Source organism: Buteo buteo, chromosome 15 (genome assembly GCF_964188355.1).
Source record: "Buteo buteo chromosome 15, bButBut1.hap1.1, whole genome shotgun sequence".
NCBI classification, from domain to species: domain Eukaryota; kingdom Metazoa; phylum Chordata; class Aves; order Accipitriformes; family Accipitridae; genus Buteo; species Buteo buteo.
Window position 1 is genome coordinate 20,508,991 of NC_134185.1, and position 17,975 is coordinate 20,526,965.

The 17,975-nt window shown below is 42.2% G+C and overlaps 1 protein-coding gene across 4 annotated transcripts in view; it reads left to right on the forward strand.

Annotated features, from left to right (window-relative positions):
- The window catches only part of CRYBG1 (crystallin beta-gamma domain containing 1), a 68,900-nt gene that overhangs the window by 18,637 nt on the left and 32,288 nt on the right, over positions 1–17,975 (forward strand). For 3 of the 4 annotated variants that reach the window (XM_075046703.1, XM_075046705.1, XM_075046704.1), the window contains exons 2-7: positions 3,826–5,315; positions 10,999–12,463; positions 12,548–12,724; positions 15,268–15,315; positions 15,431–15,549; positions 16,888–17,050. In XM_075046703.1, the coding sequence (XP_074902804.1) occupies positions 3,826–5,315; positions 10,999–12,463; positions 12,548–12,724; positions 15,268–15,315; positions 15,431–15,549; positions 16,888–17,050 (3,462 nt within the window). Of the gene's footprint in view, positions 1–2,470; positions 2,524–3,825; positions 5,316–10,998; positions 12,464–12,547; positions 12,725–15,267; positions 15,316–15,430; positions 15,550–16,887; positions 17,051–17,975 lie in introns of those variants that run through there. The other variant, XM_075046706.1, reaches the window with a different exon arrangement.

Here is a 17,975-nt window from a genome sequence, read left to right on the forward strand (position 1 = left end):
TATGTGTTTTGAAAGAGCTGTATATAATTAAGGTACTTTGTATGAAGAAATTACTTCAAAACAGTTTACATAGGGCAGCTATTTCAAGATCAAGAAAAAATCTTTAGCCTCGTTCCCTGAGGAAACAAGGCTTATGTGACTGGACTGGCTGGCTGTCCCTCCTCCCTTCCATCCAACACCTTTTGAACTTGTTGGACAGTTTAAACTACATTTGAAAGGGGGAGACGTCTCAAAGATAATTAAGTTCCCATGGACTTTATGAAAATCAGCTGCTGGGAAGAGAGAAATCCAGATCCACAGTTCAAATAGCTAATTTTTTCCAAGTGTAATCTTGCAAACCCAAAGCTTGACTGCAAGTGTAATAATGACTGTCAGGTTGATAATGTAATCCCAACTAATTTAGAGGACTGACAGCTATTTTACATCCAAATGTTAATATGCAGATTGACATCATAATGAAGTTAAATTTCCCCTATTTTGGAGTTTCACCAGTTTTTAATATGAACAATATAGGCATCCTCCTCATACTTGTAGTTCTTAGGAATTTTCAGATAAATTAGTGTCACTCATTCCTTACTGGCTTGCTTTAAGTGTTCCTGAAAATTTTGTATTTTTGCTTTTTTTAGCTAGTAATGTTCATTACTGTCTCCTTATCCCTTCCCTATAATTAGCTAGTACTGGCAATACATACATAGAATCAAGAAATTAGATACTAATTGGGCTGCATTATTCATGATTTTTGCATCTGATAGGGAAACGTATAGTTGTTTTTGTTATCACTAAAGCACTTTAACTGTCTGAGCTGTATGAACTCAATGCAGCCCTAAATGTTGCTCTTTATTTAATTGATTGGGTTTTTTTCTACTGGTTGAAAGTCAGCGAAGGGAGGGAAAAACACATCAAATTTTCTCATTTGCAGATTATTTCTCTATCTGTAAAGAAAAAAAAAAAACCCAAACACAAACCCCCAACAACCCAAAAACTTAAGCTCAAGGTCATGATCATAGACTTGCCTATTTGAAAGCCGTGAGGGAGAATCACTGTGTGTGTGGACACAAGACGTCGTTGGTGGTACAGTTGCATAAGCAACACACGTAAGAAAAGTAGACAAAGACAAGGGTTCCCATGGATTTCTGTTTGGTTGCAGTATGATAAGCTAACTCTGCATATTCCCCAGTCTAGGTTTTCTGTATTTTTCATGTGTTTGGGCAAGCCCCGCTGCCGCACACCGTTTCACTGGCAGTAAGCGAGCGGGCTCTGGGGGGCTCTCCTGGAGCCGAGACCACCTTTCACAACTCCTCTTAGGGGCAGCTTTAGAACAGAAGCCAAAAGTTAGCCTGTTGATGAAGCAAAAAATAATGAACTTAACCCTTTTCCACCCGGAGGAGGAAGAGACCGCGTAAAAAAGGCACTGATTTTCTTCAGTAGCCAGAGGGCCAGACGCGCTCGGGGCCAGGCCGGGCCAGCCGCAGGCGGGTTGACCTGGTGTCTGTCCCGCCCCCGCGCCCGGCCCTCTGAAGCGCCGAAGTGAGACTTGCGTGGTCCTTCCTGTTGAAGCTGTTCCTCTTCATAGAAGTAATTAAGCGTTAATTAGAAGAGGCCTAGTTTAGCATTCATTAAACATTAAATACTAATTGAGCGCCGGAGGAGAGCGCCGGCACCATTAGGCCGCGGAGTCATTCTCACGCCGCCCCGGCCGGGGACGGGGCCATGAGGCCGCCTCGGCCCCCCGCAGCCAGGGGCAGGCAGCCGCGCCCGCCGGCCCCGCTGCTGCCAGGTGGAAAATGCGGGTTCACCGCCCCGCGGGGCTTGGAACCGAGCTCTCCCACCAGGGCCCCAGCCGCCCAGGCGACTGCCGGCCCCAGCACGCCTAACCCGGGCGGGTCCCGCCGCGGGGCTGCGGTGAGCGACGCCCGTGCTGGGGCCCGACACCCCCCGTGCGGCCGGGGTCGGGGGGAGGCCGCGCCGCCCCTTCCTCTGGCCCCGGCGACGGAGGCAGAGCGCTGGCTCCCTCCCGGGGCGGGCGGCGGTTCGCGGCGGGCAGCCCTCGCTGCAGCCAGCCGGCCGCCGCGGCGCGAGCCGCCTTCGTTCAACCCTTGGCGCTTTTCCCTCAACATCAAAAGTTCGCCGGTTTCGCCCGGGGCGGCGTTTTGCCCTCGATAACAAGGAAGCCGCCGCGGCGCGGGCTGCCGGGGCACGTACGGGATGCGGCGCCCGCTCGCCCTCCGCCGCCCCCTCCGAGGCCTCGCCCGCCGCCGAGGCCGCCCGCTTTCCCGCTGCCCCTCGGCCTTCGCCCTCGCCGCCGCCGCCCCTCCCTCCGCGGCCGAGGGAGGCGGCCCGGCCAGGTAGAGCCGCTGCCCGCGGCCGGGGCGGGGGCTCGGGGGCGGGCTGGGGCGAGCTGCGGGGGCGGGCCGAGGCGGAGCGCCCAGACAGCTGGCGCCGGGGCAGCTGCGCGGGTAGCGGCGCGGTGCGTGTGGGGCAGCTCCGCGCGGGGACCCGGGCCGAGCCGAGCCGAGGCGGGCGGTGAGTTGTCGGAGCCCCTCGCTCGGCGGGGCGGCGAGGCGAGGCGGCCGCACCTGCGGAGCCGTGTGAGGAATGCGGTGCGGACGGGCGTGGGCAGAGTCCGCCGGCGCGCCTTCCTCCCGCTCGTCCCGTTCTGGGGCGGGGGAGGACGGCGGCAGCTGCGGGGCGGGGAGGTGGGAGGGGGGGGCTTCTCCCTGCCGGTAACGCGCGGGCCGGGGGCGGCGGCGGCTCCGCGGGGCGGCGGGCGGTGAGGTGGTCGCGGCCCGGCAGCGCTCCGTAAGCCGTCCCCGCGGGGAAAGAAGCGGCGGCGGGGGGGACCGTGCCGACCCCGCGGTGGGGCGAGGGCGGCCGCGGGGCTGCGCGGAGGGCGCGGGTGCCTCAGCGCGGCCCGGCCCGCGATCGGCGGCGGAGGAGACGGCGGGAGGCTGGCAGGGGGTCGCCGCGTCTGCGGGAAAAAAACCAACCCGAGTTTAAAACGCGCCGGAGCAGCCTCCGGGCTGCCGAGAGCGACCCGGTCTCCTCGGGAGGTCTGGTCCGCCGAAGTAGGAAACACTCCCGGTGTTTTGAAACAGACATCTCAAAACAAGTATTCATCGTACCGGCATGTAAAAAGTGCTAATATATTAAAATGCAAATATGCATGTATACTCGGTAATGCTGTTGCGTGTTTCCTGTTTACCATGTTAATTAGAAGTTGTAAGGGAAAACTTCACCACGAGTAATCCGGGGCAGTATTTGACCCAGTAATGCTCACTGAATGATGCATTGGCTGTTATAGTTCTGGGGTTTCTACCCCAAAACACAAGCCAAGTATTTATTGGAGTTCGTTAATGAGAAATGTATGAATTGTAATACGGCTTAAGCCTTTGAAACTATTCTCTACCAGCACAAGTGTCAAAACTAACTCAGCCAGCATGGAAAGGAAGGTTGAACTCCCCACTCTTGTTTTCGCAAGGAAAATTTTGACCAAGCGGTTTGTCCCCAGTCTTGCAGACACAGGATGCTTTCCCGCATTATTTTGCGTGGTGTTAAATAATTGTGCAAAAGTTTGAGATTTGGGACATGTAATGCTGGTTTTATAAGGCAAGATGAGCATACTTGTAAACAAATAGAAGGATCTTGGGATTTTAATTGGTTTTTGAGGTTTTTGTTTTCCTTGTTCTTTTTTGAGAGCTAGTATTGTTCGGTAAGCTGTTTTGTTCCCATTCGCTGTATCCTTTTGATTTATAGGTGGTGCTAATACAAACAAATGTATTATAGAAACAATTTTGACATTAACCAAATGTTTGTTTGTTTTCATAGTCCACCTCACAATTTCCAGATTCTTCCAGAGAAGAGAATAAAAAGAAACCAGTTTTGGAAAGACTTGGAAATTTGTTTGGTACGGGGAGAAGGAAAAATGTCAAAAGTTCACTAGAACATACTTCACATCGGAAAGGGGAGAGGTCAGTTTCTCCTCACAGAGCGCAGCCGATATACTGTAGGCACATAAAGGAAGGACACGAAGCTCCTCAAGTACAGAAGCAAGTGAGAAATGTAAGTGATGTTTCTGAGACGCAGGAATATAATTTCAGTGGGGAAGTAGGACCGCTGTATCGTGATACCATTTCAGAATGGAGTAGTAGGGGAGTCTCTTCTGACAGTGAGTGGTCAGCAGATTGGAGCAGCAGCAGTGAAACCATTAAAAACTCGTTCTTTGAGAGTAGTCTGAATGTGGAAACCCTGGAACTGGAGAAAGAATCCATCACAGATATAAATAATTCCACAACTCCAGATTTCATAAAAAGCTTGAGAAATTTGTCTAGTGAAGACTTAGAAAAGAGTATCTTAAGCCACAAGCAGCTCGTGAACACGTGGGTATCTGAGGAGCCCGGGCATGCAAAATCAAAGGATTTGCCATACGCGTTGGAATCTGCGGGGAGTGAACACACACATTCTGCTAGAGTGTTAACAGTTGATATCTATCTAAGAAAAACAGACGAACTCCTTAATGAACCTGTGACTGTTACATCAGAAGAAAATTGTAGTGACTCGGACACAATGGATAAAAAATCTGCTAATAAAAGATCTGGAAAAAGGAGAAAATCTCAGTCATCTAGTGACATTCCAAATGGAGAGAGAAACCAGACTGAGACTACTGCAAGAGAAGAATCTGTTTTTGAGGATGATGTCCCTTCTGAGGTGTTTTCAGACAAGGTAATAAACTCGGAAAGAAAAGCGAAGTCTCCTCAACAGACTCCTGAAAGGAATTCGTCTTCCCCAGGTAATAATCAGGACCTAAAAGTTGGATCTGCTCACAAAGGGGCATCTAAAACTGAAGCTGACAAAGGCAAGCAGCAGATCTCAAACACAACCCCTGCAAGGAGAAGATCATATAAAAAGAGTCAGTCAGATGCTGTCCCCGTTTCCCCTACTGGTTTGAAGGGTCAGGTAAAAGATTATTCCTCAAAAAGGCAACCTTTAGCATCACCAGAGAGTAACCCAGTGACAAAAAGAACTTCAGTGGAAAAGGGAACTATACCTGTGGCTTTTGGGGAAGACGGCTTGGAGTCTCCCAAAGTTTCTTTGGGCGATAAGACAGAAGACACTGCCTTGGTGTTTGCTGAAAGCAGAAATGAGACCAAGGCAGTAAAGCATGGTAATGGTTCGGATGGAAGAGCTTTCTTGCGTACTGATGGGATTAAAAATGGAGACCTGTGTACGTCAGTTGAGAGACAGACAAATTCTGATTTAGACAGCTCGAAGCTGAAGAGTTTGGATGCTTCCAGAACAGTCATGACAAAGATTAGCCTGTAAGTAACAAACTAGTTTACCTTACCCTTGTAGCTGTAATTTTGCCTGTATCTGTGTTTAGGATTCTACGGGAACTCTATAGCTATGTATCAGTTATCTATCTAGATTATATTCAGTTAAGAACTGCCCTTTTAAAAAAAATATTATAATTACAGTTGCCACTTAACAAGCACTGTAGTTTACATGTGTTAGAAAAATGATTCTTTTTTCCATTTTTTTTATGCATAGGGAATTTCTTTGTATGTCAATTCCATTATATGGAATAATTTAACATACATAAAAGCTGCTCTGTCATCATCGTCAGTGCCCCCGTTGTTGCGCAGATTAGCTCGTCTGTCATTGACCTTAATGTAGTTTTGCCATCTGTAATGAACTGAGGATGTGGTTGAAGATTTTGTATGTGAAAAATCTTTGAATAAGGAATGTGTTCAAGTTGTTCTTTGAAGCAACATAAGTTGTGCTATTATTTTATGAAGAAATGTAGGATGCAGTGTAGAACATGATCCTTCAAATGACATGATAAATCACACTCCAGAAATTTGAATATGTATGGTTGCTTTCATAAGTATGTGCAGTATGAATCATGTAAATTTTTATGCATGTGAATAACATAAGGCATTTGCAGAATTATGCATATATTAGTTTGCAGGATTTGGTTGAAGAAATTGTCATCTTTCAAACAGAGGTGATCAGTGCTTTCCTTGGGATTCGAAAGAAGTGGATGTATTTATAACTTTCACTGTAATCACTAGTATGAGTCCAGGGATTGATTTCCTGGATTCTGTTGCATTCCCTTCTACAGTGAATCGTTCTATTACATTCGTAATTTCTGTTGTTTGATTGTCACGGCTATGTACTATGTGCTATTGCTTTCCTCATTCTGTTACATTCACTTATAGGTGTCAGACTACATGGAATCTTACAGGTCCACCTGAGGTACACCAAGTGTTCAGAATTGTCATTCAGTTGTGTTAGAGGGATATGAAGGTTTAACTTTATGGCTTAAGAAACACCTATGTTTCCAATTATGCTTCCCACATCTGAGAAGTGTAGGAGCATTAGGAACAATTGATTTGTAATACTCTACATCTGATTTGTTAATTCGTAACTGAATTAAAAACACCTAGTACTGAAAGTTAAATTGTGGTTTTGTACGTGGTGATGCTTTGCCATCTGGCAGTATAGATCACAAATCTTAAACTCTGAAGTTTTGTATCTTCACAACTTCAAAGGAAAGACAGCTTTCATATTTTTCTCTTTGTGTCACTGTCATTAGTGGTGATGAACTTATAAATGCTTGCATAGCTGGATTTCATTGTTCTGGGTATCTCCTTGGCTTGCTGTACAATGAATTATCTTCTGCTGTACTCACAAAGTAATAGACAAGTATCCTTTATGACAGATTAAATTTTAATGAATAAACAGCCTGTTCTATTTCACCTCATTCTGTGGGGTGTGTGGCACTCTGTGTCTTGGCCTTATCTGCCGCTATAAGAACTTTAGCCCTGGGTGGGGACCGCTGTGTTGCATGCAAGGTTCCTGATGCATCTGATAGGTGTCACTGTGCAGTACGAGACAGTTTCTTTAGCCAGACAAATTGATATGGTCAGATTACTGGGTATAATTTGTAGTCATTCATCAGAACACATGAACTATAAACCTGGATGTGGATTAAGCTGCTGTAAAATGGGAAAGGAAAAGCTGGTGCCATTACTAAAAGAAGGTGTGGTTTTGTTCTCTTGTTATTGCTTTGAACTAGAAAACAGATAACTGTTCCAATTTCAAAGATTAAAAAATTATTGTTAGATACTTCACATGAATCCCTTTCAGGTTGAAAAATACTCATTTACTCACACACTCCTTTGTCTCCTATAAGATGGATTTCATATAATCAAAGTAGTTTTCACTTAAAAATGCATAATGTCTCTTACTAATGACATTGTGCTAATTCTGGGAATCAAGTTTCTTTAGAAACAATTTTAAAAGAAGTTGATTTTGCTGGTTCCTTGCAAGTAATGATAACATTTTCTGTCTTTTCTCCTTTTATGTCGTGTATCGGGCATCTCAGAAGTCACAGAGTACTTAGGTTTCCTTTTCAAAAGCTAGAAGCAATCAGGTTTGAGACTAAACTGAGGCTGATGGTACATCTTAATCAGCAAATAAAACCTCAGGCAGTAGTTACTTTGGTGTGCTTAGCAGAAAACTTGGCTTCAGTTGTCATATTTGATGTTCAGACATGGGTTTGTAGTTGCCTTTGCATTTATGCCCACTTGTTGAATTATTCTGCTCTGTTAACATGCCATTTTTCTTTGCTCACCTCAATCTGATGTCTTGGCATCAATGTTTTTTGGCATCAGTTACGTGCTTGACATGGTCGTTTGGACAGTATGCTTCAACTATGTGACTCACCTTCCATTTATGACTATATTGGGAGAGGTTTAGCTGCTTACTTCCACAAGTTAGCTGCAAGGTGTAACCAAAGAGGAGGACATCAGTATTTCTCTTGTGCCTGCTTGTTCCTGACATTGCAGATCAGCAATGGGTAGTAGGAATCAGCCACACTGGGTAGTTTGTAAGAAAGCGTTTGCACTGTTAAGTGAATCCATCTTTCAATGCTTTTCCCCCATACTAGAGGGGAGGGTTAGAGGATACACAATCAACATCTCTTCCTTTTAAACAAGCTTAGAAACGCAGTTATTGCAATAAGGCACATCTTTTGGCTGTATTTAAAATCAGCATTTCTTGGTGTGGAAAAAGATGTAATGGAAAGATTAGTTAGAGGAGGCCAGCTGTAGTGGATGGAGCTTCAGGGCTGAGCTTTCTATTGCTCTTTGGTCTCAGCTGCTTTTCTGTTGCTGCTGCTGTGCAGAAATACTGCAGAATGTAAAATACAAAGTGCTGAAGTGGTTGTTTCTACGTAAATTTGCAAAGCTTGAAACTATACCTTTGAGGTGTTAGCTGCTGATTTAAAACAACAGGTTTTAGGCGTGGCTGATAACTGTCAGTATTAACCATTAAACTTTCTTGCATCCAGGCATACAGGGACAGTTGGATTTTATTAGGAAGATACGTGTTGTTACGTTGAAATGCATGTAGTAGTGCAAGTGACAGGCTGGCAGAAGGATGGTATGGAAATGAGTCTGTTAAGATAACTAGGCCGTTAGTGGTACCTCTTGAAAACACAGGTAGGAGAGGATAAGAACCTTTTTCTGATCAGAAAAGGACACGAAGGGTTCTGGTGAACAGCAAATGCAGCATGTATCAGTCATGCATCCTTGTAGCAGATGAAGGCTAAGCCTGTACCGGGATACAGGTAGGAGCAGGAGCATAGCCAGCAGGTCAAAGGAGAAGGTACTTGGTGCTCATGAGGCTGCATCTGGGGCTTTATATCGAGTTGTACCTCTCTGTCCTCTTCCAACTCTCTTTTCCTGGTACAAGAGAGATGCTTACAAATTGGAATGAGCCCAGTGGTGAGCCATTAAGAAGGTGATCCACTGGAGCATACCATGTATGAGGAGAAGCTGAAGCACCTTGACTTCAACTGAGAGAAGAGAAGGATATGGGTAGAACTCAATCATCTCTTGCTACGTATAGAGGTGTTATAGAGAAGGCAGAGCCAGATTCGTCCCTGAGGTGTGCAGTGAAAGGACAATGGCCATGGTAGCAAGTTGCAACAGTGAAGTTTCAATGGGATCCAAGGCAAAAATAATTCACAGTGACAGCGGCTGACCTGCTGCAATGCTTCCCTAGTAAGGTTGTGAAATCTTGACCCTTGGAGATACTCGGAACTTGATCAGCCAAAGCTTTCAACAGCTTGATCTAACTTTGAAGCTGTCCCTGTTTTGAGCAGGAAGATGGACTAGCTGACCTTTAGAGGTCCTTTGCAACTTATATTCATTTTCCAAAAAGAAAAATCATAGAATAATTTAACTTTGAAAAGTTTAGGAAAAACAGTCATACTGCAAATGAAAAGTAGTGTCTAAATAGATTTAATCTTATGCTGCGTGATAGTTCCCTCCCTGCCTTCCCCATTTCAGGAATAATTTTTATCTGTTTCTAGACTTAAATTTTCCAAGTGTGTTTTATTAGCACCTATCTGAAGTATGGCCAGTCATTTTTAAGTTTACTGCTTCCTTTTTTATTTGATGACATGTTCTTCATAAGAGCCTTCCAGTTGTGAACCAATGTGAGCAGGCTAGTAGTTACAGTGAGCACTGTTGGGAATTATTCTCCGAAAAGATACGTTGATTTTTAATGGTTGCTTTCTGTATAGATTCTTAGGCAGCTGATTTTGGGTTCCTTGTGTTACTTCAGTAAGTTTGCTCCTCATGCTTTTCCCAAGAAAAGAAGCTTGTACAATGGAGAGTCTTGCTTTAGTAGGGTTTACGTTCGTACTTGGGATGGATCTCTTGAGGAAGAGGAGAAAGGAGTGATACCAGGTTTTAGGTTGCTCATGTTAACTCAGTTGTACCTCATGCTTCTTTCTTGGGCTAAAGAGCTGTCTGAGAGCTCAGTGAACAGTTTGTGTGGGTAAAAAAGAAGAAAGCACTCAAATACCAGAATCATCCATTGATTCATAGAGCATTTGAGGCCCTGGAGATTGTTGCTGCAAGCTAGTTTCTTTTATTTCCCACCATCATCAGTTTGCATGTAGTGCAGTTTCTGCCTGTTCTCCCCCTGCTGAGTGTCTCCACATTCCTCTTTGGAGAACAGGTTTGCCTTTGAGGTGATGGTGGGCTCCTTGACACTCCTTATATCTTGCTGATAAATTTTGAAGATGTGCCCTGCATTGTCACAGCTGTTTGTACAGTTCCTGCAGTAGCAAGTGACATGGTCAGATAATTTTTTCCTGGATGTAGGTATTCGGAGGAAGGAGGCTTAAAACCCTCACTTGCATGTCATCAGCCTTCTGCCATAGTACATGAGTACTATGCGCTATGTACTTATATGTGCTTCTCTATCCACTCTGATGGAGAAGTTTCTGTAAGTGTTTCCTGATTCAATTCTTGTAAAATCAGCAGTGTTAGTTTACACAATTTGAATTGTTAGCTGACTTTACCTGAAGAAAATGGGAGAGTCCTCACATGTGGTATTTGCTTAGCCAAGTGGTGATGCAGTGACTGGGGGCAGTTAGCTTTTCCACCAGCACTAATGAGGCCAGAAGAGGTCTTTCACTGGATTTAAGGTTGCTTCTGCAGTTTAAGGGCTGCAAAGAATCTGGGCAGATGTCTTCAAAACTTGTTGGAGAGGTATATTCAAATGTTAACCAACTCATTATCACCTTAATGAATTGGGATTTGTTTCCTAAACTCTGTAGGGAATTGCATGTGTATAATTCATTCTGCCTATTCACTATGAAATTTTAATGTCTGTCAGTCATAAATAGTTAAGTTCTCTGCCTTGATTGCAGATGCTGTAGGCTGTTGTGTTTTTTGTTTTACAGAGCATTAGAGAACTGTGTACATGTTTGAAATGTATTCTCCTTACTTAGTGTCTGATTTTTTTTTGTCTTTCGTATAGTTACGCCTTTTTTAGTTAATTCCTTTTGAAATACCAAAATTTAAACTGAATATGACTATGGAAAATGTCATTATAATGCTACATATCATTGTTTTTAAAATTGTTACAAGTCTTTTTAAGGTTAATCAAAGATGTAACTCTGTATCACTTTGTCTCCTGTAGTCCAGCCAAACCGAAGAATGTAGAGCTGAATTTTAAAGCACCTACAAATCAAGACAGTTTAGAAAGTGAGCAGGATACTCTTGAAAAACCAGTTAATAAAACTAACAGCAACATCGCCAACAAAATTTCCTTGTTTGAAAATAAATGCGCTAACCAGAGCCAGAGGCCTGCTGACATCCCTGCTTCAAAAAATAGTACTGTACCAAGCACATTTGTTGGCAGAGCAAAGCTGAAATTTGGAAAACAACCTAAGGAAAGCGAACAGCCTGATAAAACGTTAAATAAGCAAAGCAGTCGCCAGAAGTTATTTGAGAATGGCACACCAGAGAAAGAAAGCACTGCAGAATTAAAAGGCAAAAATGAAGAAGGCTCTGCCTTTTATGAGGATATTGGGAAGACAACAGAACTTAAAGTAAAAGCTGCAATATCCCTTTTTAACCAAAGCAGCAAAATTGATGCTGGTAGTGTCTCTCTGAAGCAACCCGATCCAGAATTAACCACAGCTAAAAAAGAAAGTTCACCTTTTAAACTGTCTTTGCACTTGCCCAGTAAAAGTGAAAATGCTCAAGATACTTCCTACCAAAGAAATAACACAAGCTCAGAATTCCACAAAAATGAAGAAAATACACTGCCAAACACAGAGGTTTTATCACCTTGCAATGATGAAAAATATCCTCTACCATCTCATCAGGTTTCTAGATCAGAATTTAAGAAGATGGAAAATGGAGATAAAAAGGAAAAGCCCGGAGATTTGAGCTTTGCAGCACTGCAGTATGACGATAGCAGTCAAGATAGTATATTGATATCAGAGCACAACATCAATACACAAGAGAGCCCAGGCAAAACCTGTAATGGATCTGCTGAAGATGATAGCATTTTTGATTCCCCATCCGACATGAAGAAGTTTGCTGAAACAATAAAAAACTTGGACAGCTCAGTTTGTTTACCCCAGAAAAAGAAGAGGTCAAAACTTCCCAAGTCCCCAGCGCCCCACTTTGCAATGCCTCCTATTCATGAAGACAATTTAGAGAAAGTATTTGATCCTAGTGTATTTACTTTTGGTTTGGGACTGAGGAGGGAAAAAACACAGGATCTGTTACCAGCCCAACAAATTAAAATGCAAAGCCTGGAAACGATAGCCAGGGTCAGGCCCAAGCGTGCATCAACAGAGCAAAGTATCATATTCAAAGCGCTGCAATCATGTAATAGAGAGGAACCTGCCTTTACTCAGGAAATAAATGGAAAAGAGAACATTGATGGTACAGATGGTGAAATTAAGAGATCCCGGCTTGAAAAAAGCTCCCTCTTCTCAAGCTTGCTGTCTTCTGCATCTAAAGAGAAGTTTTTTAATCCTTCTGTCACCTCAGTAAATAACACCACAACAGCTTTTACAACGGACTCCTCAGGGATGCCTCCTTTACAACAGGATGCTTCTGGGCCATTTGGCATGCCTCAAAAATCTGAGGTAATAAAGATCATTCATGAAATGCAACCATGTAAAATTTTGTCTACCTGCTGAATGACTGTTAATTTTGGTTTTGCAATTCAGTCTCTTTCAGATATGAAGTTTCCAAGTTTTGTGGAGAAGTACATGCAAGCAGATAGTGCAAAAAAAGAACTGAGTTTACAAATGCCCAGCTATGGGAACCCTGAGAAAAGTTTTTCCAGCTGGTTAGGGCCAAGCAGATATGAATCAAATGTTCCTGCTGGTTTATTAGATGTGGATGTAAGTATTGTGTTGTCTAAAATCTGCCTGGAAAGTTACCCAGCTTTTCTGTTTTCTATAGATGATGTGCATATATTGTTTTGTTTTGTTTCCCCTCTTAGGGACATACATAGATTACAAATACATAGAGGTGAATGTAGGTATGGCACCAGTTTCATCTGATGTTGGCTACACATAAAAATGAGATGGCATCTATTAACATGATTATGTTTCTTCCTGGTGCCCTTATTTTGAGACTCTTCACAAATATGAATTGAAAGCATATGTTTGTATACGTCTTCATACTTGATTTTGTATTATTTTGAAACAAATCTGATGCTAACTTCATTTTTTCTTGTAAATTAGTAGAATGCTTTCTGTGAACTTTAGAAAACTTGTGCCTGCTTCTTCTGTTGACAGTAATCTCTCTCCTCTTCCAGCAAGACATTCAGCCATTGTCCTATTAAATGAGTAACAGGGCAAACTTTTTGTTAGCCCTCTGTTTTTGTTCCCAGTATTCCCATGCATTTGATAGAAAATGCATATTCTTTAAGAATACTTTAAGAACTGGATAGTAGTGATTATTGGAAGTGCTGCTACAGTGGAGGGCTGTCCCTTTGCCTGATTATGAGCTTCTTCTCATCCTGAGTGAAGGTAGACCTACGTTTTCACTTTGAGGCAACTTTACCCTAATGTGGGAGAACTTTGTAATTTCTATTTTCAGAACGGTGAACCAATGTCCTATATTATCTGCTGTTTCTGTTGATGTGGGCCCTTACTGTTACCAGAGGGGAAAACTAGAATCAGGAGATCTAAGAACCGTGGGAAGAAATATGTTCTCCAGAGTTTAATAGCTGCATTAATGTGACCTGTGGAATTGAAGCAGCATATGAGAAGTATGAGAAATACTTTTCTAAAGCTAATGGTTATCTGCTGTTACAGTTCTACTAAAAGGAGTGGGAGAGTAGTAGAAATTACTCCTTTCTTCTTCACCTTGCAGAAGGAAGTCATCCACAGTACTTGGCAATTTTGAGGTTGTAGATTTTTCTCTCATGGGAAGTTTTTTAATTAGTGTGGGGATGAAAATTAGGGGGGTTATTTGCAGTGGTGTAGACATACGCTGCCAGTTAAAAAGGCTTTTTTACTCTGGATGGTCCTGCTTGGATTTCAAAACCTGAGTTTAAAGCTAAATGACTAGTACTGATTCTTTTTGCTAGTTAAACTGTTGCTCCGGAGTGGATTTCAGTAGAGTATGGAGGCCTGACAGAGCAAGGGGGTATGTGCACATGTAAGACTGCTCTTGAGAGAAACCCATTGGGCTCCAAAGGGTTCCAGGACTTCTGCAGCGCTGTTGCTGACTCTGAATCATCTTGCTTAAGTTAGACAGGAACCAAAAATGTTTTGTCGTGGTTTAACGTATGATGTGTACCTACTGTGCATCTTCCACTGACTAAGAAAATGATGATGCAATGGCTAATGGGTAATGTGAAGGAAAAGAGTAAGGGCAGCCCAAAACAATGACTTTGGCATTCCTTAAAACACAGAGCAAGTTCTAACTGGAATTGAAGCACAGGCTAAAAAAACCAGTCATGCTTCAACGTGTCTTGATGATGCCTACAAAAAACTGATGGTGGTTAGGAACTCTGTCCTGAGACCATTGCCTGCCCTGCGTGCCGACTAACATGTTTTCGTTAGTTCCTTGCACATGTTGCTGGTTATCTTAGGCTGCAACCTGTTTAGGGGCAGGATCTGTTTGGGTTTTTTTGTTTGTATGAATAGTTCCTAGAAGAGTGGGACCCTGTCCCAGAATGAGCACTCCTGTCCTTGCCAGGAAACCAAACACATAATTGCAACGCTTTCTTTATTTGTTTTAAGATGACGTGGTGCAACCACAACTTTCCCATATGTTCTGTATCATATAATTTACCACTGACTTCAACATTGTTTTAGATTTTGTATACCTCAATGTGTTTTATTTGTTCTTGGCATTTTTAGTCCATCACTTATTTCAGAGTCTCACGCTTTTTGAAGGAACATATCTTGTCACAAGGTGTTCAGCACAAAATTGATTATGCTCGTTAGTTCATACATGTATATGCCATCCTGCCTCCTCAGTCTTTTCATATATTCCTTCAAAATTATTTCATGCTTTGTGGTTACTAGACGTTTAAATTTTAATTAATATCTTTATCACTGTAGAGCATGTATTTTATTAATACCAGTTTTTTAAGTAGTGTCTTGGTATGAAACTCCTGGAATATATAGGAAGCTGATCAGTAGGATTTTAAAGCATTTCAAGTCTGAGGTTAGTTGGCTTTGGTGAGATGTTTGAAAAAAAAAAAAGTGTAAATTTGTACATTTTTGGCAAGATATTGCTCTTCAGGAGGAAGAAGGAATTGAAGCAGTAAGTAGGTGTAGTTGAAGTGTTATCAGCTTTTCGCTATTCAGACTAATTTTTGTTTTGTTTTACTAGCTCTTTTTTTATAGCTGAGCATCTTTATTGAACACGTTTTTGGTTTGGGTTTTTTTTCTTTTGTGACTTTTCTCTCCCTGCTCTCTATTAGGCACTTTCAAGAAATGGGCAAAGTAAAATCAATCCCAGACCTGGCAAGGTAAGAATAAATTTTATTATCTTTACTGTTCCTCTCTATATTTAAAGCATAGCAAGATAGAATTACATGTTGTTGGTGTTTGTTTTTTTGTTTTTGTTTTTGTTTTTTAACACAGCTGGTGATATACTGTGAATCAGACTATCAAAAAAAGGGTATTGAAGTTTTCCATGATGTTCTGGATTGCAGTTCTTGGGTTCTGTCACCAACAATTTTAATTAAAGTCATCAGAGGATGGTAAGAGATTAATTTTTACCCTTTATCATTGGTCTATCCAAAAATCTTTTGAAGTGGAACCAGCATGTAATTCACAGTAGGTCTGCCTTGCAAATGGCAATGTATTGTAGACAGCTATGAGCAAGAAGTGTGGCATTTTACCTCTGCAACAGGAAGTTCTGGGTTGGGAAACTTATTTTGCTGACAAACTGAGTGCATGTTACCATCTGGAGGGGTGCAACATTTCACCAGGCATAGAAATGACAGATTCTGTCCAGCTATGCTGCCCCTTGACTCCTCTCCTCTTTATGTTTTTTTGCACAGTATTTGGATTGGGCTAAAAGGCTAGCAAAGCATTTTTAAAGCCAGGTCTGACGTGGGTTTGGATGCAGAAGATTAATTCTATGTCCAAAAGTATAAGGTGGTACTGTAGATATAATTGACTGTTTCTCTGATAAGTCCAGAGGGAATTTTTCTCTAAAAGCTAGATTGCTTAAGAGTAATTCACAAGAAGTTCATCTCCTACATTCTTCATAGCATTAACAGAACAGCCATTATTAGTGTGGATAGCATGGCAAGTTAAATTGTGGCCAGGCTGTAATACAGTCAAATAGCAGGTTCTCAAAAGTAATGATCTGATAGTAAGCTGCAGAAACAAGGGCTAGCTGCAGTAGGAGGTACTGGGAAGCACACTGATTGCTGTTTACTTTCAGAAAACTGGAATGAAAATCTTTTGATCTGTGAACCAGGTTGTCTTTTCCAGCATGGACTGGAGGACTGTTTCCCCCCACCCCTTCAACTGAGAGCTCCAGAGGAGGGTTTTGTGTTTGCAGATGGATATAGTTTTTATCTAGTTATATTTTTAAACCTGCCATTAAAAATAAAGTTGTGCTTGTCTTCTGAGCAGTCTTACTATCCTTTGGCACATCTATACCAGCCCCTGTGGAACTCCAGGCTGCTCTTCACAAGATCCAAGTAGCTTGTCTGTTTATACATGACACAGCAGTCTGCAGTGTCAACATTTTCTGACCTACAAATTGGTTCTGATTGGTATCTCATGCAAAAATCTGGTATTCACGGATAGTAGTCTTGCTGCCCCAAATCATCAATTTAAAAAGGTGGAGGAGTTTTTGATGAAATTATGAAGTCAGCAGTAGGCATCTTTGGTTTTATCGTTGCTTTTAAAAGTATCACAGAGACCAGAAATGGCTTGCATCAGCAGTGTTGAGTGTATAAGCTGTATTGGGGTGGCGGGAAGGGTCTCGAAATAATTATGAAAGGATTTGTTAAATGGGAGCATGATTTTTGCAAGTCACACTTGCTAAAGCACCATTAAAAATCAGAATTTTTTATTTTAAGCTGGATACTCTATGAGAAACCAAATTTTGAAGGTCCCTCTATTCCTCTGGAAGAAGGAGAGCTGGAACTCCCAGATGTTTGGGGTGCAGGTACTTCTGAAGAGCAAAATGAATGCAAATCTCTAAAGCCTGCAGTGATTGGTTCAATAAGACATGTTGTTAAGGCAAGTAATCTAAGTAAGGAAAATTTGTCTGGTTCTTAATGTTTGGTGATGTTTGTACTGATACAAAGTGTGATTGTTGTATTAGGACACAAGTGTAACCTAAGTTGTAAATGCAGGAAACAATCTTCCATGTTGAATTTCTTGTTTAATCACAAAATAAATGTGGGGGCTTTTGCACAATGGGCATTATGGTAACAACCGCTGGAAGGATAGGGCAGGAAGAAAACTTAATGTTTTGTATTAGAATAGCCTCCAAAATGCTATGTACCGCATATGCTTTTTAGCCTGGTCAATCTCTCAGGAAAAACATCCCATAAAAGCATCAGTAATTCCACAGACTCGTATTTTCAAAAGATGTGTGTGGCTTTTTCTGCTTTCTTTTTTCTTAATATAAACCAAATTTACACTCAGCAGAAACTTTAGTGTCAAACACCAAACCTTGTTTGCTACTTAAAAAATAGCCCTGTATGCACAAACTTCAGGGAGTTTCACACATGGTGGAACAGTGTTCCTACATGCACTTTTAACCTACCATTAAGTAGTTAGTTTTGCAGGTTACCAAAGCAAGCATAAGCTATAAAGTTATTTGACTAGGAAAAGAAAAAGGAGGAATATATATTGCTTGTAACTACAATTCTTGTCTAAATTGCAGTTCTCTTCAAGAATGGCTTGCTTGGTGTAATCTTAGGATTTAATTTGCTACAGGAGATGTTAACTGATGAAAGAAGATGCATTCCTGCCTAGATGGCAGAAAGTAAACAATGTAAATGCTGATTAGAGATTGACTGACTTGGTCCCAACAGACAGCCAAACTGGCCTACTTATACTTTTATTATAGGCATCTAATAACAGTAGTAATTGACAAGGGGGGAAACAATTTAAAATAAACAGGTGTTTCAAAACTGATTTAGTTATCCACATTAAT